Genomic DNA, 25854 nt, shown 5'->3' with positions numbered 1-25854 from the left:
ATCTTAGTTATTAACAAAGATGTTGAGACAGGCCAAGCTGTAATCATTTCATTGTACCATACTATTGCTGATAGATTTTAATTGGCAAGATCAATTGTGTATGGAGGTAGAATTGTCAGGTTGGATTAACTATTCCATAATTATGACAGGAACTGTCTTTTAGGTGAGTAATCATATTGTAGCTGCTTAATGAGCTATTTAATGAGAAACAATAAAAATAAGTATGGTCTGCCAGGCACAGTGCCTCACACCTGTAATCCCAACACTTTGGGAGGCTGAAGTGGGAGGAAGTCTTCAGCCCAGGAGTTCGAGACCTGCTTGCACAACAAAGTGAGACCCCCATCTCTACAAAAAAAAAAAATTAGCTGGGCGTGGTGGTACACACCTGTGATCCCAGCTACACAGGAGGCTGAGGCAGGAGGCTCCCTTAAGCCCGGGAGGTCGAGGCTACAGTGAGCTGTGTTTGTGCCACTGCACTCCGGCCTGGGTGACAGAATGAGACCCTGTCTCAAAAAGGGGAAAACAGAAAAGAATGAACTATGGTCATGAGATGAGGAACTAGTTTGAAAAGTTGGGGACCCTGCTTATATTCCTATATATAATAAAATATAATTCTTGTATGTTTAGATTATGTAAGGTCTTGAGCAGAAAACCTTCTGGACTGACTCGAGGCAAATGTGGTATAGGGGAAAAGGTCCTAACCTTGGCCCTGTGGTATTTGTTCATTTATTTATTCAGCAAGTGTATACTGAGTGCCTACTGTACTTAAGCCCTGGAAATAAAATGTTGACAAAAACCAGACTTGATCTTTATCTTCAGTAGAGCTTACATTCTGGTGGGGGAAACAATTTGATAATTATAGAAATATAATCATAATACTTTCTGTGATCTGTGTTCTGGACAAGTGTTGTCCAACGGAAGTATAACTCAAGCCATGTATGTAATTTAAAATTTTCTAGTACCTACATTTGAAAAAGTAAAAAGAAACAAATTTTAATAGGTTTTATGTAACCCAGTATATCTGAAATATTATTTCAACATGAAAGCATTATTAAAAATGAATGAGATATTTTACATTCTTTTTCTTGAACTAAATCTTTGAAATCTTAAACTTGTGCCACATCTCAGTTTTGACTAGCCATATTTAAAATGCTCAATAGCCACAGTGGAGCCACTGTATTGGACAGCACAGTTCTATACCCAGTTTTATGGACTCTGGTGTTGGGCAAATTACTTTCCTTCTTTAGGACTCCTGCTTTCATCAGTAAAATGAAGGATTCAGACTTAATTTATCTTCTAACCACAAAATGTGGTTCCCTCCAGGTATGAGGGAGCCATCAGAGGTGCCCTAAATAATCTGTATCTTGATCTGGGTGGTGCTTGTGTGGGTGTATGTATAATACATAAAAATTCATCCAGGCTGTACACTTAAGATTTATACAGTTAATAGTATCTTTGTTATATTTCAGTAAAAGTTTTTTTTTTTTTTTTTTTAAACTAAGTTCACTTCCAGTTTGATTTGGTGCCCTTTGCTAAACTCACTCTTAAATGAGGAGACCTTCAGTGGAAATGTGTGATGTGAAAAATGCAAACAGCCAAGAGTTTTTTTGTCTTCTTCCCTCCCAGGATGTGTCTAGTCCGAATGAAGCAGGAAGGCCGGAGTGGGAAGTACATGTGTCGTATCATAGTTCATTTTATGTGGGAGGATGTTCATCAGCGCGGCAGAGTCATGGGGGTAAGTGAGTGCTGTCAGATGCTGGTCCTGGACAATTCCAGAGAAGGGTTTGAGTTTGGAATTTTATCTGTTCTAAAATGGCCCTGCTTTTAGATTTCTGTGAAATGCTGCCTAATATCAAGTGGCAGTTCAGCTAAAGTCACTTTTTCTGCCTCTGTGGAAACTCATACTCCACAGATACTTTATGTGTTTGTACACATTATTTGTGATTTGTCAGTATGAAGTCATCTTGTATGGAGATGGGATTGTAAAGCCCAAATCATGGTGATAGGAGGGATGGATTTGGTGAATGGAGGGAATCAAATGATAATCCAGTGAAGGATACTATACCTTTGACACCAATTAAATATTTGAACCAGTCCTATAAATTAGTTCTGATGGGAGGCCCTGGTATGGGGCCTATACTCTCCTCAGGAACTGAAACTCAAGCTCGTTGATCACTAGCAACCTAGAAGAGTCTAGTAACATACCTACTGAAAATGTACATTGATACATTTAATAATTAACCTGAGAAAGGGGAATATATTATATATATATATGTCACATGGGATGTAATGACAATAGAAAAATGAAACCAAAACACTAGAATGTAGTTGGTTATACAGATCATAGTGTGTCCAGAGTTGGTTCCTTCTGGTGAGTTCTTGGTCTCGCTGACTTCAAGAATGAAGCCACAAACCTTCGCAGTGAGCATTACAGCTCTTAAAGATGGTGTGTCCAGAGTTTCTTCCTTCCAGTGGCTTCGTGGTCTCAATTGACTTCAAGAATGAAGCTGCAGGCCTTCACGGCAAGTATTACAGCTCTTAAAGGTGGTATGGACCCAAAGAGTGAGCAGCAGCAAGATTTATTGTGAAGAGCAAAAGAACAAAGCTTCCACAGTGTGGAAGGGGACCCAAGTGGGTTGCCGCTGCTGGCTAGGGTGGCCAGCTTTTATTGCCTTATTTGTCCTTGCCCACGTCCTGCTGATTGGTCCATTTTACAGAGTGCTGATTGGTGTGTTTACAATCCTTTAGCTAGACACAGAGTGCTGATTGGTGCATTTTTACAGAGTGCTGACTGGTGCATTTACAATCCTTTAGCTAGACACACAGCGCTGATTGGTACGTTTTTACAGAATGCTGATTAGTGCATTTACAATCCTCTAGCTAGACACAGAGCGCAGATTGGTACATTTACAATCCTCTAGCCAAACAGAAAAGTTCTCTAAGTCACCACTCGACCCAGAAGCCCAGCTGACTTCACCTCTCAATAGTATCTTCTTTTGTTTGTGTTGTGTATTTTGTGTATCTAGATCATGTTTTAGTAGCTTGTGGTTCCCTGTTACTTCTCATTTCATTGCCTCCCAGCTTGGGAGCATCCAAATTAGAACCATGATTGGGTCATGAAATGGGTTAATTTAGTCTCTTTTATTACAGGGCAAAGTTATCCCTGTGGACTGAGAAGTAAACAAAGTTTATGGACATATTATAAAAGTTACATATGCTCATAGAATAGAAATCAAAGAGTAAAAAGTATTGAGTATAAAAAACAAGTGTCTTTTTTCTCCCCAGTCTAACTCCCCAGAAGTAACCTTTTTTATTTTTTATGTTATTTTTTCTTACCTTCAAGGAAGGAGAAAAGTAACCATTTTTGAGTTGATGCATATCCTTCACCTGAGAGCTATCTTTGTAATCATCCTCTTTGGTTCCTTTTTCATTTTTCTCACTGTTATGCTTTCTTACTGTCTTGGCTGCTGTGTAATATTGGAAAAGAAAGTATTTTTTCTGTTCTCTCACTCAATTACAATTACACAGAAGGTTTCTGTGACACATTTGTGGGAGTTTCTCCCACACAGCAAACAGGCAATCAATTCTGGAGAGAGGTCACCAGGTGGGTGTCCTCTAACCCAATTCAATTCCAATATTGTATACCCGGAGATAGTGTCAGATCCCACAGGTTGAGGGCTTTGCCCACAAGACTGCCCCCAACTTGCCACACCAGTTGCAAGCTCCAGGCTGTTTTACGTGTGCTTCTGGCCAACCGATTATAAATTGGGGTTTCCCACCCTTTCCTTGGGTTCAGTTAAGTCGCTGGAGCGGCTCACAGAACTCAGGGAAACACTTATTACATTACCGGTTTATTATAAAGGATATTAGAAGGGATACAGATGAAGAGATGCATAGGACAAGATGTGGGAAGGAGTGAGGAGATTCCATACTTTTCCTGGTGTGCAGCTGTCCAGAAGCCTCCACCTGTTCAGCTATCCTGAAGTGCCCCAAACCCAGTCCATTTAGGGGTTTTATGGAAGCTGCGTTATGTAGGCACAACTGATTAAACCACTGGCCATTGGAAATCAGTCAGCCTCTCTGCCCTCCTTGGAGTTTGGGAGATGGGACAGAAAGTCCTAACCTTCTAATCTTCCCTTGGTCTTTTCAGTGATCAGCCCCTATCCTGAAGCTACCTAAGTGCTGCCAGCCACCAGTCAATCATTAGCATACAAAAAGACACCACTTTGGAGAGGCCAAAGATTTTAGGAGTTGTATGCCAGGAAAGGAGTTGAAGACCAAATATATATTTCACGATATCACAGCTGCCTGGAGTGAGATCAGCAGCCTTTAAGGTATTCACCCAGCTAAGTGTTCCCACATGCCCTCAAGTACTTACCACCCAACTCTGTGGCAGCGGACAGTGGACATAAGGTGGTGTTGGCAATCTCAGTCCTATTTAATGACGGCCAGAGATACCTCCTGGTCAGCCAAAGCCCTGGCTGACTGCCAGGCAGTTACGCAGTAGCTCTTCCTTTAGTGAACCTGTTCTTATCATTGTTGACTAAACTCTGCTGGAAGTTGTCTCACTAGAGCCCTATGGGCCACAGCTGTCCCTATCCTGACTAGCTTAATGAGCCATAGGTTGCTGACTCCTGAACCACAGGAATATTTTAGTTGCCTCTGCCCGCAGATGAATTTCCTTCTGGACCTCCATCTCTCTTCATCACAGTAGTCAACACTTGAGCCTTCTCCCATGTTAATTCTTATGTAGTGTCCCTTCGACTTAACTGTAAGTTTTATAAAAGCAGAAAACCATCTTACTCCGTTTTTTGCTTATGCAGTAAACATTGAATAATTGTCAAATGAATGAATATATTGAATACCAGCCTTTGGAATTCTTTTTTAAGCTAACATTTATTAGATAAATCATACCTGATGTATTAGTCTCTGATCCAAGTGTATATCAGTGCAGTCCTGCAGGAATTAGGAGAATTTTTCCACTATTGCATTTTATCAAGCCATTTTTTTCTGTTTGGATTGTTGTAGATAGGGTGCTGCCCATAAGGAAGTGTTTTAGGTAAGCGTTTCTCAGACCTTAATGTGCCTGTGGTTCACCTGAGGATCTTGTTAAAATACAGATTTTGATTCAGTAAGTTTCAGGACGGGGTCAGAAAATCTACAGTTCTGAAAAGCTTCCAGGTGATGTGGATGTTGCTAGTGACGCAGGGTGGGGTAGGGGCCAATAGCAAGGCTTTAGGTGGTACCCCAATACAGGCTCTTAAATTGCCTTTATGAAGAGAAGTGCCCAAGTTCCAATTTAGTTACAAAGACTATAAGTAAAGGATGATGGTTTTAAAATAACAGATTTGGAAGAGTTGGGGAATTACTATTTATTGCTTTTCTGCTATAGTTGACTTGATACCTCCTTTTAACCTCATGGCATAAATAGACACACCTTATGTAGGCAAGACAATTGTATATTAACCAGTGGGTTGTGAATGCATGCATGGATGAGTGTGAGTACATGTGTGTATTTGAGGGGATCTCAGTCTTCTGTGTGTATACAACCTATAAATGGGACATGTGGTTAGGGAGAAGTAATAGGCAGTGTAGAGCCAGTATGGCCTGGTTCTCACCCTGACTGGCAAATCTTTCCTCTTCTGTGCTTCAGTTTCTGTGTTAAAAAAAAAAAAAAAAAAAAAAAAAAAAGGTGGGGACAGGGGAGGCCTAACTGCATGAGCCCCAAGTTTTCAGCTTTTTTTCAGCTTGAAAATCTGATTTGAAGGTGGTAATTTGCAAATCTATGTCTGTGTTATTTGGCATCCCAGGTGTACCTCTGTAAGAAAACTCATATAAAAAGTAGAATTTATAAAACCGATCAATGTAGTAGTGATTTTTCTCATGCCAAAAACTTAAGAGGTGATTGCTTTGAGTGGATTGGTGTGTGGAAGATCAAGAAATAAGAGAGCCACTTTTGAGTTAGTGATGAATAATAAATTTGCATCAAAAACTCCTTTGAAATTAGAATTCTATTCTGATTTGGTGGGAAAATTTTTATTTTACAAAAATTTGCTTTTCACCAACTTTTTGGAGCCCAACTATTGTGAAAAATGGAGCAGACTCATATATCATCGTGAAGCTGGTACAAAAAGCAAGTGTTAAATTTGAGGTTACAAAAATCACATCAATAATTTAGAGTGTTCTGACTTAAAAAAACATTATTTGGGATTTAAACTTATAAATTAGCTGTGGAAATAAAGTTCATTATATCACCTCATCTGGTCTTGTTTTATTTCATTAACTGCTTCTTAAAAATCTTTGTGAGCTGAGTTGCAGCTGAAGAGGTTGGAGACCGTTTTTCCTTGGGCCCTTGCCGCACTCCTGAGTGTTGGTAAGAGTAAAGAACTAAGACTTGACACAGCTGTAAAAACAGACAGCGCCTTTGGCCTCAGCACTTTCTCCTGGTGCAGGCAGATTTCAGATGTAAATTTCACTCTCTGCCTCTCCTACTAATGAAGTAAGTTTCTTTTGCTGGGTTTGCAGCCAGGTGTGTCCAGTCTTGTGGCTAACCGGGGCGCTTTACTTAATTTTTCCATTTGTGACATTTCAACCAAACTTAAAAAACAAACATAAAAATTAGCTCACGGCAGTGGCTCAAAGTGTTAATGGTAACCTTAGGCTGGCTAAACGACTTCCTCTCAGTTCTGCCCTGCCAGACATCTCCACCTTGTGGCTCACCATGAGCAGGCTCAAGCTTTCCAAGACAGAGATGGGAAGGGATGGGAGTGGGCTGTAGTTGAGAAATTACCGTTTATACTTATCAGCAGTCCCTAGCATGCCTGTTGCCTCAGCGAGACTTCCAGAGTAAGAATGCACCTTCTGTCACCTCATGGTCCCCTGCTGTCTCTGTAGCAGAGCTGCTCGATGGGATGGTGCAGAGGGCCTAGGAAAAATGGAGGAACTGTGGGCTGAACTGGACTCTTGTGTAATTCTGCCTTGCTTCTCAGAACCACCATTTTGCTTTGTAAGGTCCTCTATGATCACACTCCAGACTACCTCTCCAAATTCATTTCCCCTAGTTCTTCTTGAATCTCAAATATGTGAAACCTACTAGCACATGTGCCTGGCACTTAGTAAGCACTCAGTGAACATCACATTCCCTCCTTGCTTCACATACCCTTCACTCCAGCCAAGCTGAATTCCTTGCTATTTCTGTCTTGTGTCTTTGCTCACTCGGTGCATATGCCTAGATTACCCTAACACCCCAGCCTCAATTCCTTCACATCCTTCCACAGCTAACTGGAAGCCAATCCCAGTTTCCCCTAAGGAAGTACCTTAATGATTTATATCTACCCTTCTTCCAGCTGTTACTGTTTCTATTTTGTATCGTTGTCATTCACTTATGTTGACTGTCTTCCAGGTGAATTCCTGTGGTGCAGGATCACGTGCATCTGTCTCCAAAGTGCCTGTTATTGCCCCTTTCCTGAATAGGTGCCCAGTAACTATCTGAAGAATGAAAGAAGACAGTCCTGCAGGCCCAGAATACGTACTGGAAAAAGTGGGGCAGGGAGATACTGTGTTTTATTCTGAGGATATTTGTTTGCTGTGTTAGTCTTAAATATTGGAAGAAAAGGAAATAAGAAATCGTTTCCCCCACCATCAACTGTTTAGTTTCTTTTCCCATACTTTTCCATCTTCTAACGGAATTACTTGATTTTTAAAAAACCCCAGTTTATACGTAGGGTGTTTTATGTTTCTTTCTTTTTTTTTTTTTTGACGGAGTCTCTCTCTGTCACCCAGGCTGGAGTACAGTGGCGCAACCTTGGCTCACTGCAACCTCTGCCTCTCGGGTTCCAGTGATTCTCCTGCCTCGGCCTCCTGAGTAGCTGGGATTACAGGCGTGCACCACCATGCCCGGCTAATTTTTGTAATTTTAGGTGGGGTTTTGCCATGTTGGCCCAGCTGGTCTCGAACTCCTGACCTCAGGTGATCTGCCCTTCTCGGCCTTCCAAAGTGCTGGGATTACAGGCATGAGCCACCACTCCCGGCTGGTATTTTATGTATCTAAACTAACAAAAGCATTACATTTTAAGAGACTTCAGTTTTTCTGAAAATTTCCTTTCAGGCCTCTGTAATCACCACCCATCACCAAATCTCCTCTCTTTCCCCACAAAAATTTTCAGACCTCTTCTATTTTACAACAATATAAAAATTGTACTGTTTTGCATCTCTAGGTCAGAATTAAAACTCACTGCCAGAGGTATTGTTTTTAAAGACAAGGAGCACATCAAAAAGTATAGTTAGCCTGGGCAATGTAGGGAGATCCCATCTTTACAAAAATAAAATTAGCCGGTTATGGTGGCACATGCCTGTGGTCCCAGCTCTGCGGGAGGCTGAGGTGGGAGGATCACTTGGGCCAGGGAGTTCGATGTTGCAGTGAGCTGTGATCACACTATCACACTCCTTGGGTGGGGGAGAAAATGGTGTGAGTGTAACTAAAGGACAATCCCTTGGGCTTGAGGCCATGAAAATAAGAATACATGTTCTCACATACCAGCTGTTATTTTGAAAGTATCTAAAATGGCCTGAGCTGTTGGAGTGGATAGTCAGTTTTGAGAGAGAAGGCTAAATTCTTAGAAGTCAGAGTAATTCCATTTTGGGATTGGCTTACGAATTTAAGCAGGGTCCTACTGAAAATGTACCTCTGGTAGATACATGCCTTTCTTTACATATGTCTCTTACCCCTAGGCCTTAAGAGGTAGCAAGAGTTAGAGGAGTAGGTGCCTCAAGCAGTTTTACAACTGGTCAGACGCATGGGTGCATACAGTCAGGGTGCCAGTCCTGTCCTTCTGAGTGGCACATTGGACTCTGCGTTGCTGCAGCACTACACCAACTTCAGAGATAGAACTTATGATGGTGTGCTGTAATTATTGGTTTATATAGATCCCTCCTATTAGATTGGGTAAGGGTGCATATAGAACCCTTGTATTTACATAGGAGAACGTGCTTCTTTTTAGCAGATACATACTGAAGTATTTAGGGGTAAAATGTTTTGATATCTGGAACTTCAAATGGTTTAGCAAAAGAAAAGGATGTGTAGATGTGTGGATAGAGATAAAGCAAATGTTGCAGAAAATTAAACATTGTGCATCTAAGATTGTGCCAAAGGTTTAATCTTCTGCAACATTTGCTTTATCTCTACCCGTGCATCTACACACCCTTTTCTTTTGCTGAACCATTTGAAGTTGCAGATATCAAAACAACTTATATACGTTTTTGTTGTATTACTCTTACATCTTTTAAAAATTTTTTGAAATTCTTCAAAGCAAAAAAATTGGAGAGAAAAGAAGTATTCATGTTCTGGCTCCAACCCATTCTTCTAGTTTAATCTCCAACAAATCATACCCCTTCCTTCCAAAAAAGTTCAAGTGCATGCACACAAATACATATTCTTTTCATGCCAGACTTTCACTGGTGCCATAAGTGTGCTGTGTTCTTTTATGCCTCTAGGCTTTTGTTTATGCTGTTCCATCTGATCTGGTCTTCTCCTCCATCTACTCTGCTCATGGCACTATAAGACACAAGCTGGATAATACCTCCTCCAAGAAGCTTTTCCCGGTACTCACCAATAATGTTAATAATCTGGCCTTCTCTGAACTTAACCATGGTGTGCTCGTGGTTTATGTAGGTCACTCTTATTAGATGGGATAAGGATTCTTGATAACATATCAAGGCTAGCGTCTGGCTAGCCTTGTCTTCCAAATACTGACTTAAGAATGGTCTTCTCTGATTATACTTGGATTCAATTTCTCTTACCATCCTCCCGTTTTGAAAAAGGTCTGTTCTCTCTCTGCCCTGCCTCATGGGTTCCCTGGCTCTTGTTTCATCCTGGTTATACTTTCAATCTGCTTTATAGGATAGGTGAACCTTGGAATGTCAGACTGGGTGCCTCAGAGGTTTTGAGTCTGTGAAGAGACTCAGGTATATGCATTTTGAAAAATCCCAGTTTTTTTTTTTTTTTTTTTTTTGAGACAGAGTCTCGCTCTGTCACCCAGGCTGGAGTGCAGTGGTGTGTGGTGTGTTCTCGGCACACTGCAACCTCCACCTCCCAGGTTCAAGCAATTCTCCTGCCTCAGCCTCCTGAGTAGCTGGGACTACAGGCTCACGCCACCACCCCCGGCTAATTTTTTATATTTAGTAGAGATGGGGTTTCAGCATGTTGGCCAGGTGGGTCTCGAACTCCTGACGTTAAGGGATCCACCTGCCTCGGCCTCCCAAAGTGCTGGGATTATAGGCATGAGCCACTGCGTCCGGCCCCAAAAGATTTCTCATGCATATTTCTGGTTAAGGTTCTACCCTCTCATTTCTGTGGTGAGGAAATGGATGCCCAGAAAAGTTCATTGATTTGGCCAAGGTCATACAACTAGAGAAAGCAGAATGAGGACCAAGACCAGATTACGCCAATTTCCAGTCCAGTGTCCTCTTTACTATACCATGATACCTTCCAATTGAAAGAAAGAAACCTTTTCTCCTGTCTTATTACCAAGCACTGCCAAAGACCAAGAGGACAGCTTTTCTTGAATCTAAAGGCACTGCATTTATTTCTTCAGTGCACTCCCAAGCCTGAGGCCTCTTTTACTCAATTTCTAATCCAATACGGCAGAGACTTCCTACTCAACAGGACTAATAGAGATTAAGGGGGAAAAAAAAAGACATGAGAATGCTGACAATGTTCTGAATTTGTTTCTTTTTCCATCTTTTTAGAGTCTGAATGTCTCTACATCGTCTGAATTTGCCTTAGTTGATTTTACAATTATTTTTCAGAGACTCCTTGGTTGTGTTTTTTTTAAGGGTAGAGGAACACCGAGACTGAACACCGTGCTTGAAGGGGCCGGGCCAGGAGACTAACAAAGGCGGTATTATACTGTGTGCGGCAAAGCCAATAAATGAATTCAGGAGACACCTAGATGTGTTTCTAGAGGAGCCTGTGAGGGGAAGGGGTCTGGTGAAAAGGCAGAAAGGTGGGATTAAGAGAAATTAAAATGGGGCCAGCATGTTGGATAAGGGGACAGTCTCTTCCTGTTGCCACCATTGCTTTAGATTTCTCAATCTGCTTAGTTCAGAAGTTAAAACTAGTCTTTACCATGTACTTCATACTCACCCTCCCACCCTCCCACTCTTACTTTGGAAAAGAACTTAGTTTTAAGGCTATTTCAGCATGGTACAGCAGTGTTTATTACTTGAGTGCTGCATCTGTTGGATGTTACTGGGGAATCTTAGACTGTTTAAACTGGAAAGGAACACTGAAATAATCTGATCCAGAGATCTCAAAGTGTGGTCCCCAGACCAGCAGCCTCAGCATTGCTTGGGATCTCGTTAAGCATGCTAGCTCAGGGCAGACATGGTGCCTCACGCCTGTAATCCCAGCACTTTGGGAGGCCAACGCGGGCGGATCATGAGGTCAGGGGTTTGAGATCAGCCTGGCCAATAAAATGAAACCCCATCTCTACTGAAAATAAAAAAATTAGCGGGGTGTGGTGGCGTTCACCTATAGTCCCAGCTACTCGGGAGGCTGAGGCAGGAGAATCGCTTGAACCTGGGAGGTGGAGGTTACAATGAGACTAGACTGCAGTTGCACTCCAGCCTGGGTAACAGAGCAAGACTCCGTCTCAAAAAAAAAAAAAAAAAAAAAAAAAAAAAAAAGAATGCTAGCTCTAGGGCATACCCTTGATCTTCGGGGTGGGACCCAACAGTCTGTCTTCTCACCAGCTCTCTAGTTTGAGAACCACTGCTCCTACACTAATTCTATCATTTAGGTGATTGGGAAATTGGCTCTGGAAGAGCTGCGTACAAATTAGAAACTGACTGAAGAGTAGAACTCGGGTATCTTGGTTGCCACTCTTACTGCTCTCCTTGCTAAGGCATGGGCTAATGACATGTGAAACTTGAGGATTTCAGTATAATTCAGAAGCAGAGTTCCCCAATAGTAATAGCTAACATTTATTGAGCACTTTCTTTTTTTCATGCACTTTACAAGCACCATTTGAATTTTATAACATCTTACAATAGTCTTACCTGTGAGATTAGTAACATTTCTAGCCTCATTTTACAGATGAGGAAACTAAGGCTCAGAGATAATTTCCCATAGCAGGTACAGCAGATTACCACAAACTTGGTGGCTTAAAACAACAAAAATTTATGCTCTTACAGTTCTGGAGGCCAGAAATCAGTTTCATGAGGCTGATATTAAGGTGTCGGCAGGGCTGTGCTTCTTCTGGAGGTTCTAGGGGAAACTCTTGCCTCTTCCAGCTCTTGGTGGCTGCTCACGTTCCTTGACTTGTGGCTGCATCACTGCAATTTCTGCCTCTGTAGTCATGTTGCCTTTTCTTCTATCTGAGCCTAGTTTCCCTCTGCCTCTCTCTTAAAAGGAACAATGTGTATGATGACATTTAGGGCTCAACTGGGTAATCCAGGATTCCCTCCCTGTCTCAAGTGTCTTAATTTGACCCTAGCTGCAAAATCCTTTTTTGCCATATAAGGTAACACTCACAGGTTCCAGGAACTAGAACATGGATATCTTCTGGGAGACCAAATTCAGCCTACCTACCACTGTTAGGCAATTTAATTAGACTTACACAGTAAATATGGGAGCCTGGATTGGAACCCAAACCTTCTGGACTCTAGAGCCTGTGCTTTTAATTACTACTCTGTACTTAACTAAAAACTATGGCTCTACCATTGGCATTAAGATTTTTAACCTAAGTGTTGTTTCTTTCTTTCTCTAACTTCCACAGTATCCACTTGTATTGTAGCATTGAACCTTTTAGTCCTTAAGCATCTTGAGGTTTTGTTTTTGTGGGGTTTTTTGTAGAGATGGGTTCTCGCCATGTTGCCCACACTGATCACTTGAACTTGTGCTCAAGTGATCCTCCCACCTTGGCATCCCAAAGTGCTGGGCATAAGCCACCATGCCTGGCCAAGCACCTTATATGTTGGTCCTAGCTTCTCCAGTTAGTTAGCTTCTAGAGGGCAGATATTCCATTTTTATGTTTTTAAAAACAGAGATATAATTTATATCCCATAACATGTAAATTTGCTTTTTAGTAAATTCACAGTGTTACATACCCATCACCACTATTCCAGAATATTTTAATCACCTCAGATAGAAATCCTGTGCCCATTAGCAGTCACACCCATTCCCCTTATCCCCAGCCCCTGGAAACCACTATTCTACATTTTGTCTCTACGGATTGACATATTTGGGACATTTCATATAAGTAATCATATGATATGCAGTATTTTATGTTTGGCTTCTTTCACTTAGCAGAATGTTTTCAAAGTTCACTCATGTTGTAGCATATTTTCAATACTTCATTCCTTTTTTGTCTTTTTTCTTCATTTGTTTATTTTTTGCCCAACTCCCCCGACCAACATCATTCCTTTTTGGGATAGTCTGTTGTATAGCAATACCATGTTTTAAAACTCTGTTAATTAATTAATAGACATTTAGTCTTTCCACTTGCCACTCTTTAGCTTTTGTGAATAATGCTTCTGTGAACATTCATATGTGAGTTTATGTCTGAACATATGTTTTCAGCTTTCCTGAGGGATATACCCAGGAGTGGAACTGCTGGGTCACATGGTGACACTATGTAAACTTTTTGAAGAATTCGGATATTGTATCTTTTTTCAAGTTGTTTGAATTCCTAGATGATTTCCATTGTTCATTTGTTTATAATGAAAAAACATTAGATATGTGACCTTAATCATTACTTATTTTACCTACAGTTTTAGACAGTAATAAGAAGGGACAGTGTGGCATAATGGAACGAGTTCTGCCTGGCCTGGCCACTCTTTGGGTAAGCCTGAGTAAGTCACATCACATCACCTCTCTGGGGAGAAGAGTTAGATGATTTCTACATTCTCTTCCAGACTTAACATTCTGCAACTCTGTGGAAGTCTGAAAAGCTAGCCTTGTGTTAAATCCCAGAGCTTGTGTTCTGTTTTTTTAGCAGTTCATCACTCTCTGTCTGATTTCTGTTCCCAGACACAAACAAAGTTTTACCCATCTATCCATCCATTTTATTGTGGCCTGTTAGCTTCCAGGTACTGTGCTAAAAGCACTGGAGATACAAGGATGATTAAGACATTTTCCATGACTCCCTCGTCTAGTAGGAGAAGATAAACATAAACAGATAATTATAATATTAAGAAATTATAATGTTTTTAAATTGCTGAGAATGCCCAGAGGAGACAGGCTGGTAATAGATGACATTTGAGTTAAATCTTTTCAGATAAGTAGGTGTTTGCTAGACAAGAAGAGAATTCCAGGCAGAGGAATAGTGTGGATAAAGGCACTGAGTTGGTATGAGAAGGCAAACAATGTTTGGCTTTGTTTGGTGACATTCTTCCTTTTCCTGCAGTGGTAAATGCAGATTCTCCTTATCCAGACTAGCTCCATTTTGAGATCCTCGTGTATGTATGATATTTACAGACTCATCCACACTTAAAGGTCTGAGAAGTAACATGCTTTGTCTTAAGTACTGGTCACACGCAGTACTACTTCCTTCTTTGTTAAGGACACTTCAGACTCGATTTCTGAGTAAGGGGGTTCACTGAGTAGTTGCGGGATCATGGTCCAGATTTAGGTTTTCTCCATAGCACCAGCTCAGGTTGGGCTCTCGAAAATACCTTCTTGTCTCTCTAAGGGTTTTGGTTACATAAAAGTATTAGGAAGGTAAAATTTTACAATATGATCAGCACAGCACAAACTAAATTTCTAGCCTTTAACCTAGAAGCATATATGGAAGGCTTTGTGTTCTAAACTGCCCCCTTCCCAGCCCCCGGCCTTCATGAGAGGTCATTGTACAGCTCTTTCCATGGTCACTGCTCTCTTCGCTTTTACTGGAGGGCAAAACTAGGGCAGAGAAATAATTTTTATTCACTTCTGAAAGGTTACAGTAATAAAGAAACTCTTGTTAACATCAGAGAACGTTGCAGCCAAGAGTTTTCACAGTCTGGCATTGTTTATTTTACATGTAATTTGGAACCTTCTGCACTCTTAAAATATTGGCACAAAAATGTTTTAACTCTTGAAGTACTTCTCTGTACACCGCAATAGTGTGGTGTCAGGGGGGCAGCAGGACTCTGGAGAGCCATTTGCCCTGTTCCTGTTGGAAAGAGAAATGGTATAAGCATGTGTATGTGTGTAACATACACAGTCACTCGTGTATTTATGTGCCCTTCTGCATTGAGAATTAAGAACTTTCTCTGTCCTGATGAATTTCCATGCTTCTCTTTATTAAACAATGAGAATGGTATAGCAGTCCCACTTTCCTTTTGCCACAACTGCCAACAAGTACAGAACTTCCCTTATTTAGATATTTTGATATAAGTATTCATTATCCCCTTTCTTCTCCCGCCCCCCACAGACTATTACTTAACTCTTTTCTCTTACTTTTATTTTGGTTGAGGTGCATACTGTGGGCAAAACTGTGTGCCAGGAATTTTACAGACATTGTCTTATTTAATCTTCACAAATTTCCTTGCAATAGAGTTGAGAGTGTCCCCATATTACAACTGAGGAGAACCAAGGGGCAGAAAACTTAAAGGACTTGGCTGTGGCCGCCATAGTAAGTCACAAGCCCAGATCTGATGGATTTCAAAATCTTTGTTCCAAAAAAATGGGCTCTTTTGGCCATAACATGTGCCTTTTGTTGTAATCCAACTTGAACCCTTTTTTGGAAATAGATAGAATATAAGTAGTAATGAGTGAACTGATGGACTAACTGATCCATTGATAGAAGCACAAGTCACTTACATTAAATGAGATAATAATACACAGAAGTACCTGGCTCCATCAAAGGGTTTTTGTTCTTCTTGTTGTTTCTTTAGGTTGAAATTAAGATATGAAACAATTACAGAAGGATGCCATGAGTTAAGTGGGAAGAATGCTAGGCTGGGGATTAGGCTTCCTAGTTCCAGGCTCAACTTTGGTCTCAGAGTTTGGAGGACCTTCTCTTTCTCCCATCTGTCTTATGTCTTATGGGCTTAAAATAGAGTGATTTATTAGCCCAGCCCTTGCTAAGACCTAGGCATTCCCCAGGACTGACCATGTTCTTTGTAACCTGTCTGGTGTGAGGAGCTCTCCTTTCTCCAAGTCTGGTATTTTCTTCCTTGGCCTCCAAAATAGGGCTTTGGCAAAAGAGGCAGCACTTGCTGCCACCAGGTGAGCTCTGCAGAGCTGTCACTAAGCCAGGTCCTTCTCCAGCAGAGGACTCCTTCCCCGGCAAGAGTTCCACTCTGGCTCTGAGAAAAGGATACTGTACTGCATGTGTACTGCAGCCGCCATGCCTGTCCTGCAGGCTGTGAACCTTCTGTTAAAGCCAGCCTGGGAATCCCATACCCTCTAGTCCTGCTCCATTTTTAGTACTTAACAAAGTAGCAAGAAGAGCTCAGAACCTTTCAGCTCTTCTTTTCCCAGAGAGAGCTCTGTTCCCTTTTGGTAGACACACCAACCTTTGGCTTCAGATGTCCCTATCATGGAGAATCCCAGTTAGTACATGCACATAAAATTCTGGGCCCGGGAAACAGGCCATTCCCCCAAAATCTAGTGAGGGCCCCTGTGTGTTCTGTTATTCGCCTCCGAAGCGTGGCATTCAGTGCTAAAAAGTTGAGAGGCCAGTGCCCAGTTTTCCAAACAGTTCACCTCCCATCATGTGGGCTTTGGAGCTAGCCATCATGGGTTCTAATCTCTGCTCTGCCACAATGTTGCTTTGAGATCCTAGGCAAGTCTCTTTACCTCTCCTTGTCTCCATTCCATCCTCTATAAGTAAGTCATGCATGGTTATGACACTTAAACAGTATGGCTTAGCACAGTGTTTGGCACATACTAAGTACTTGATAAATTTGGAGCTATCAGGATGCTGTATTTGGACCTTTTCAATAGCACCTAGCATATTCTGTCATCTTTTGAAGGGATTTATAGGTGCATCTGTGACACCCCACTAGATTCTGGCTTTCTGGAGGACAAAGATCCTATCTTTCATCCTTCTGTCTCCTGTTCTGCCTGGCATGAGTAAGGCACATAGCAGGCACTCAGTTGATGTTGGCTGAATCTTTTAGGATGACTTGGGCAGAGCAGGGTGGGCGTAAATGCTTTAGTTTCTCCATCTGTACCTGAGGAAATAGTAACCCCTTATTTTGGAGCCTTTGAGGACAATTTAAAACGATATGTGTGAAGTGTTTGGAGCCCTTTGAAAGGAGGGTAATGGAGAAATTAATGGTGTTTTTGCTATTCTTGGGAAAGCCCTTTGTGGTTCTCAGTGAATAAATTACTTGGAGTGAGTTTTCTCACACCTCCTACTCTGCTGTGTTCACTGTAGCTTTTTTTTTTTTAATGACTGTCTGCTGTAATACTTCTTTGCCTATGACTTATAAAGATATATATTTTTGGTGTTGGACTTTTGACCCCTTTCTGCTCCCAGGAGAGAAATTTTGATCAGAATAATAAAAGGTGTAAACTGTGTGTGTTGCCCCTTACCTAGGCCTTGGGCAGTTTAGCTGCTGGGGTTAGGAATCAGCTGGCTTGTGGTATGTGTATGGTTATGGGGCAAGTAGGAGATGGTTCCGGTTAAGCGCTAAGCAGCCTTCTGTCTCCCACTCTTCTTTTCATCCCTGTCTCATGCTCTTTTGCTAAGATTCTTCAGATTTCACATGAACCTTATTGTCTTTGGCATTTCCGAGAGGTGTTTGTGGCTATACTCCTTCTCCTTCAAAGACAGAAGGTGTTTATCGTCTCCTGTGCTTTAGGTCCCAGGGTGAGTTGGCTACCAGAGAAGAGCCTCCCTCTAGAAGGACAGTGTGGGAGAACTGAAAAACATCAGTCTTGGAGCTACAGGAGTGGAATTAGACTTAGTTCTTTAATTAACCAGCAGGCTCCAATGCAGAGCCTGGACCAGGTTATTTCTAAGGGCCTTTCCTGCTTGAAAAAAATCCATGAGATAAAAATTTTCCAGCCCAGGGTAGAATTTACAACAGTGAACAGCAGTTTGCGAAACTTCCTACTTTTCTCCAAGCCTCTCTTGCCCCATAGCACTGGAAGAACTGGCTCCATCCCTAATAGCCTCTGTTCAAAAGGATCAGAAGAGACTAGGGTAGTTGGGGACAAATGTGGGGTTCATAACATACTAGGGGTATCTGGTCTGATGAAGTGGTTGGGTATGGATGTCAGAAGAATGTCACTTGATGATGATCCTCAGGGACTATGTAAAGGAATTTTAGACTGCCCTGGCTGATGGCAGGAAGCCCCACCCAGGGCTAGCCCTAGCTGGTCAGAATTGCCAAGCAGTCAGCGTGTTTATTTTATGCCATCTCCTAATCATTTCAGTGGCCGCCAAGCTCCTAGAAGCTTGACAGCCGCAAAGATGATCCTAATTCAACCCTTTCCAAGTGAGGACACTCAGTCCTGGGCAGGAAAAAGGCTTGGTCAGTGTCATATAGTAGTGGTAGTAGCAGAGACTAAAACTCACTTCCCTTGATTCATTCTGTTGCTCTTCTCATTACATGATACTGTCATCTTTGCTGTTCTCTACAGCCACTACACACACCCTGCATTTTGTCTTGCTAGGAGAAGCCTCCAGTCAAAGACCTCCTGATCCTTTTCTGTTAAGGTCAGCATTCCAGTGTCTAGCACAGTGCTTAGCACATGATAAGCCTTCATCCAATGTTGGTTGAATGGTGGATGAGTGAGTGAACTCACAGAGTCTATTCCTAACCCCATCTTCTTAGAATCAATTCTATACTTACACTGCAATTTACCTGATTAAATTCATGCCAAATCGTTAATGAATGCCAGTAAGATCTGTTTTAATGGTCCCAGATAACTCTTGCATTTTAACCAGAGTTTTCTCTAAATAGTGTCTTTGGAAAAAGCAGTGATTGCAGTAGTAAGACATACAGGCACTGTGACGAGCTCTTGGGGTTGAATATGCCTCTCACTCTGTGTCCTACCACAAGGTGGGCAGCTGTCTGCTCTTTTCTCCTGTAGGCTTAACTCCTGCATTGGGTACCACCAGAGGGCAGTGGCTCCACCAGGATCTGGGTGGGGCTATGTAAAAAAGTTCTGGAGGCTCTAGGGTCAGACCCAGGATACAGTAGAGACAGATGCTCCTTTCAGCTACCCTGGGTGCGCCATGAGTATTTCTGGATCCATTGATGACTCTGCTGTAACATGCTTTTCTTGCTTTGTTTTCCCCAAAATGCTGGGTGAAAACTAGCAAATGGCCCTGTGGGGTTGGTTGGAGCTGAAGGGGCCTGGCTGGAGTGGAGGGACTTGTTTTTCCATGTTCATTGTCCTCTGTTTAGCTGGTCTTTCTGAATGTCAATGATCCTTGCCATCCATATGATATGCCTGGTTCTCAAAGGAGCAGGAGGAACTGTAAGGAGCCCTTCTTTAAAACAACCACTATCAGGGCCTCAACCGGTCCTACTGATGCTCAGATCCAGTCCTGACCTCTCACCTAAACTCACTATCGGCTGCTTCTTCACTGGTCCTCCTGCCTCTTGACTCTCTTCATCTCAGATTCATTCTGCAAATTATTCAGCAGCCTGACTAATCATCCTAAACTCTCGGAGTTCAGGAATTGTCTCTTGTTTACTGCTATAGCCTCAGCTCCTAAAACAGTGCTTGATGCCTGGTTAGTGCTGAATACATTTGATGAAGGCAATATTGAATGTATTTCCTCTAGATCCAGAAACAATATTAAATTGTATGGTTTTATTAAGGATTGCTTCGTTCATTTATTTATTCAAGGAACATTTTTGTCTCAGCACATGCTAATCCCTGCATGTGGTTCGTAGAGAATATACCAGAGATAAGTGATCTTACAGGGCTTACAATCTAGTTTATTCTGAGAAAGGAAGTTGAATCTTTCCTGGGTTCACTTCCACACGAAACAGACGAACGAGAAAGATATAAGTTCACTTGCTTTTTTGTTTTGTGTTCACTGCAGGCTTCTTCCAGGAGTTATCCCAGGGCAGGGCTGAGTATGATGGGAGGATGAGGCAGGAGAGTAGGTAAACCCCGAGGTCCCGAGCGAAGCTTCAGAGGCTTCCAGGCCCTCACCTCCACGTGGGGGATTGGGTTGAGTTTATAACCTTCTTTCCAATGCAGTATCACAGAGTAGCTGAGAATACTCACATACTGAAGCCAGTTTGGACTTAAATCCCGCCCTAGCCATGTGACCTTGGGCAAGGTCTCTGCCTGTTTCCTTTCTGTGCCTCAGTTTTCTCTCCATAAAATAGAGATAACCATAATACCCACCTTACATCACTTGTAGCATTGTGAGGGATAAATGAGTTATCACATGTGAGATTCTTTAAACAATGCCTGAGAGCGAAATAGATGTTCGCCACTAATTTACTTACTGTTAAGCATTTTCATCTGTTAATATAAAAAAGGGAAAAGGAAGGGCAGTTTTGCATAGTTGTGATGGAAAAACTGAGGCTCAGAGTGATTAATCTTGCAGACTCACAAGGTAGGGAAACAGGGCTGTTGGGGCCCAAAATTTACTTAGATTTCAGTGCATCTCCTAGGCCTGAGTTGGGACTTAAATACAGAACACCAAAGACAGCATCTCGTTAACATACAGCATTCTGAGTTTGTCTCTTTCCTTTGGATAAAATACCTTTCTAAGAACATTTTACTGAGAAAAGAGGACAAAAGAGAATTACCCTATAAAGATGGGGTCACTTGCTGGGCGCGGTGGCTCAAGCCTGTAATCCCAGCACTTTGGGACGCCGAGACGGGCGGATCACGAGGTCAGGAGATCGAGACCATCCTGGCTAACACGGTGAAACCCCGTCTCTACTAAAAAAAACACAAAAAAACTAGCCAGGCGAGGTGGCGGGCGCCTCTAGTCCCAGCTACTCAGGAGGCTGAGGCAGGAAAATGGCGTAAACCCGGGAGGCAGAGCTTGCAGTGAGCTGAGATCCGGCCACTGCACTCCAGCCTGGGCGACAGAGCAAGACTCCATCTCCAAAAAAAAAAAAAAAAAAAAAAAAAAGATGGTGTCACTCTTAGAATTCACAGGCCATGTCCGTTCCATGTTTTTTTTTGTTTTGTTTTGTTTTTTGTTTTTTTTCCTTTTTTTATGAGACAAAGTCTTGTTCTGTTTCCCAGGCTGGATTGCAGTGGTTGTTCTGTTTCCCAGGCTGGATTGCAGTGGCACAATCTCGGCTCACTGCAATCTTTGCCTCCCAGTTCAAGCAATTCTTCTGCCTCAGCCTACCTAGTAGCTGGGACTACAGGCATACACCACCATGCCCAGCTAATTTTTGTATTTTTAGTAAAGACGGGGTTTCACCATGTTGGCCAGGCTGGTCTCAAACTGCTGACCTCAGGTGATCTGCCCACCTGAACCTCCCAAAGTGGTGGAATTACAGGCATGAGCCACCGCACCCGGCTGTGTCAGTTCCATTTTAAGGGATATCTGAATCTCACTTCTGGCCTCAACCTTCACCACCTCACTACTTAAGTAAGAATGATCATATGGCTTCTAACTGGGATCTGGGCTCAGCCATTCCCGGAATGCTTCCACAGGAATATATAAGCTATCTGCTGAGTGGCAATTCTGTTTGAGCCTTAAAACAAACAAACAAAAAAACTTGGACTAGGAGCCAGAAGACCTTGTCTCTGTGAACCTCTTGACCATTTATTAGCCAAGTGATAATTGGGTGAGTCACTTGACCTTTCTGAGCCTTTGCTTCCTCATGTCTTCAGTAGGGAACAGCCTCTTTCTCAGATTACCATTGGGTCAGTATTTTGGCAATTGTACAGCTCTGAACAGTGAGCAGTTAGGACACAGCAGTGAAAGACAAACATTCTGTGACCTGTGTAAAACAATGTAAATGTCTGCTTTACTGTTTTGGGCTTTAGACTTTGATTTGACCCATTGAGCCCAGGTGGAGTTACCAGTTAACTCCTGTGATTCGGTTCATTAGGGTGGCCCCGCCCCTTTCACTCTTCATTGCTGTGGAGAAGAAGGCAGGGCTGTTGGATGAAGGGTCAGGAACCTTAAGATCAGTAAGGGGCTAAATTTTGGGTCCTCTGAGAAAATGTTGCCATCTGGGCAATATGATATCTATTTTGGGATCACTGGGAAAGGACTCGGGTCAGTGATCTCAGTGTTGCCTTTAGATCCTCTAGGTTGTTCAGAGCCTCAGCATCCATGACAAGTGACAGCGGCTCAGCTCTATTAACAGAGAGCTGACTAACTTGTTGATCTATATTCATCTGTTTGCCCTTTGTGTCTGTGCAGTTGATGTGGTTGATAGTGATGGGGAACAAACATCCTGTAGTTTTCCACTGTATCCAGTCTGCCTAAATTTAATAGAAAATCATTAAAAAAGCCAAGTCGTGCCTGCAGCTTTTCTGCCCTCATAAATGTAGTCATGAGGCTCACGGTGCAATTAGCAGCCTCCAAGTGTCTCTGGAAACCTGAGTGTGTCAGCATCTTCTTGCTGACCGTAATCAGACCTCATGGCTGCAGTCAGAATGCAGAGGGCCGGGAGGAATGATACCAACCTACATGTAGTGAACAAATCTCTGGAAAAGGGGCTCAGGCTCCTAGGCCCTGGTGTGTTATGCCTGTGCTCCACTGGAGACGCCTGCCGGGCTCAAACTAAATACACATCTTGCTCATATTACATCTTATCCAAGTAAGATTTTCCATTACCACAACATAGGAGACATGAAGGGCATGGCGATTGCTAAAATCATACAAGACTGGTTGTCTACACTTGGCGCTGCCAGGGTCAGAAAGTCATCAGTGTATGATGCATATAACTTGCCTTCTGTCTTCATCTTTCTGTTCTCTCCGCTTTCTTCAGTGAAGTCTGATTACATGCAAGTCATGGCCTCCCCTTTCCTCCTGTTCATCTACTCGATAATCAAATCCCATTGCTCTGGCTGTAGTCATTTCTCTTGAAAGCATGCCTTCGTCTTTGTTCCTGTTGTCACTTAACATTGTTTCAGTTCCTTAAGGACTCTCACCTAGACCATTGTAGCAGTCTCCTCTGGTTTGCCTGCCTCTGGACCTTCCCCCAGCTTTGTGATCTGTACTTCTAGGGTTACTTTTCTGAAAATAAATCTGTCCATGCAATTTCCCTGTGCTTAGACCCCTTCCTTGTTCTTTCCTTCATGTGGCGTTCAGGGCCATTTACAATCTCACAAAAATTGCCCTTCCAGCTCCACCTTCTGATTCTTGCCACCATGAACGCTTCTGGGGTTTTGTGTGTGTGTGTGTGTTTTACAAACTTTCCTCTGAAAATACTGTACTTATTCACCTCCCTGTGCCTTTATACATACCATTCTTTCTGTCTGAACATACCTGTTCACCCTTTAATACCCACTATAATAAATGTTGCCTCTTCTCTCAAGCCTTTCAGTCCCTATACCATTGCTATTTTTTATATACAACGTGCTAGGTGTGTCTTCCACATGAGATTATAAACTTCTTTTGAGGGCAAGTACTGTGTTTTATTGTTTTTTTTACCTCCAGCATATATCACAGTAGAATACAGCAGGTACTCAATACATGCTTATCAATCATGTACAATGCAATGTAGAGTTCTGCACCAAGACAGTTTATAATCTGGTGAGGAACATCAGTTAGCTTATGATACCACTGTGCTGAATGGATAAGTGTCCTAAGAGAGGCTTTAATACACACATGGTTAAGTCACAGATTGAAATGACTGAGAACTGTTTATAACTGAGATTTCCTTTATTGTGGTAAAATATACATAATATTTATCATTTTGACCATTCATAAATACTTGATTCAGTGGCATTAAGTACATTCGCAGTGTTTTGTAACAATCATCTGTACCCAAAACGTTTTCATTATCCCCAACAAAAACTCTGTGCCCATTAAATAATAATTTTCCCTTTCTTCCTCCCATCAGCCCCAGGTAGACTATTCTACTTTCTGTCTCTGACGGTGCCTAAGTACCTCATATAAATCAAATTATACAACATTTGTCCTCCCATGTCTGACTTATTTCATTAAGCATAATGGATTTATGAGTGCATTTTTAAGGTCCATCCATGTCATAGCATATCTCAAAATTTCATGCCTTTTTATGACTGAATAATATCCCTTGTATGTGTGTACCACGTTTTGTTTCTCTCTGTCATTGGATACTCGGGTTGTTTCCACCTTTTGGCTGTCATAAATAATACTACTATGAAAATTGGTGTACAAATATATTGGTTCCAATTCCTGCTTTCAATTCTTTTGGACATATAGTTAGGAGTGGGATTGCTGGGCCATATAGTAGTTCTATGTTCAGCCTTTTGAGAAACCACCAAACTGGTTTCCACAGTGACTGTACCATTTTACATTTTCTTCAGCAATGCATGAGGGTTTCAGATTTTCTACATCCTTGGCAATACTTATGTTTCTTTTCTTTTTAAATTATAGCCATCCTAGTGGGTATAAATGGAATTATCTTGCTCGGCCAGGCGTAGTGGCTCACGCCTGTAATCCCAGCACTTTGGGAGGCCAAGGTGGGTGGATCACAAGGTCGGGAGATTGAGACCATCCTGGCTAATACAGTGAAACCCCATCTCTACTAAAAATACAAAAAATTAGCCGGGCGAGGTGGTGGGCGCCTGTATTCCCAGCTACTCAGGAGGCTGAAGCAGGAGAATGGCGTGAACCTGGGAGGCGGAGCTTGCAGTGAGCTGAGATCGGGCCATTGCACGCCAGCCTGGGCGACAGAGCAAGACTCCGTCTCAAAAAAAAAAAAAAAAAAATTTGCTGGGTGTGGTGGTGCGTGCCTGTAATCCCAGCTACTCGGGAGGCTGACTTTAGCTAATTTAAGCAAGCAAAGTATTTATTGGTAGGGAACTAAGGCTCACAGAATGGAGAGTTTAATAACAGGACTCAGGAAGGAAAGATACAGGGTAGCTAAGTGATCTTAGCAATAGGAACTTATGTGTAGTCTCTTTGGGGTGACCCAATTTTACTGTTTTATTGATTATTTTTTAGAGATGAGGTCTTGCTGTGTTGGCCAGGTTGGTCTTTAATTCTTGGCCTCAAGCAGTCCTCCCGCCATGGCCTCCCAAAGTGCTAGGATTACAGGCATGAGTCACCGTGTCCTGCCAAGGGTGATCCAACTTTAGCTTCCTTTCATATTTGTTTTTTTCTACTCTCAGAAGCAAGAGTCTGATTAGCTAAGCTTCAGCTATGTGTCCATCGCTGCGATGAGGGGACAGCATTCTAGGATCAACAGCCTGCCAACTCATGGAACTGGGGAAGAGTAGGTCCTGAACATAAGGAAGAAATGCAGAGAGAGATAGAGACCTCAGTGTTGGAGTACTTCTAAGATCTACTGATCCATTGAGGCAGATGAGGGAGGCAACCTAACCAATCCATGGAATAGCCTCTGGGTGTTTCTGTTAGCCATAGAATCTTGAACGCCCTGGCCTGTGACCAGTGCCAACCCATTGTAACCATATATATCTGACATTCTTCCTTGAAACCTCTCTGGTTTCTCCATGTTCATTCGTAAGTATGGTTGCTAAGACAAAGACTTTTGACTATTAAAATAAATGAGGAAAGAAAACTTTTTGACCTTTGCATATGGCTTTTCCTTTAATATAGGTAATAATAATTACCTTTTCATATTTCTGATTTATCTGTTCATGAGGGAAATTTGCTCTGGTATGCTATTACGTCTACTTGGCCAGACCCTTGCTTCATCCTGTTATTTTTTTATTTTGATATAGACATAATACTGTGCATTTGACCTTGTCGAAGCTCATCTTCTTTTTAAGGACAGTTTTTCTAAATTTAAAAAGAGTCT

The 25854-nt window shown here is 42.1% G+C and overlaps 1 protein-coding gene across 1 annotated transcript in view; it reads left to right on the top strand.

Moving 5' to 3' along the window:
- Window positions 1-25854, top strand: part of LOC111548179 (ubiquinol-cytochrome-c reductase complex assembly factor 1) — a 105878-nt gene that overhangs the window by 60708 nt on the left and 19316 nt on the right. The window contains exon 7 of the mRNA XM_023220517.1: window positions 1627-1735. Within this exon, the coding sequence (XP_023076285.1) occupies window positions 1627-1735 (109 nt within the window). The remainder of the gene's footprint in view (window positions 1-1626; window positions 1736-25854) is intronic.

The sequence above is a fragment of the Piliocolobus tephrosceles genome, chromosome 20 (genome assembly GCF_002776525.5).
Source record: "Piliocolobus tephrosceles isolate RC106 chromosome 20, ASM277652v3, whole genome shotgun sequence".
Lineage (NCBI taxonomy): Eukaryota > Metazoa > Chordata > Mammalia > Primates > Cercopithecidae > Piliocolobus > Piliocolobus tephrosceles.
Note: the sequence above shows the minus strand (reverse complement) of the source record. Positions and strands in the feature narration are given on the sequence as shown.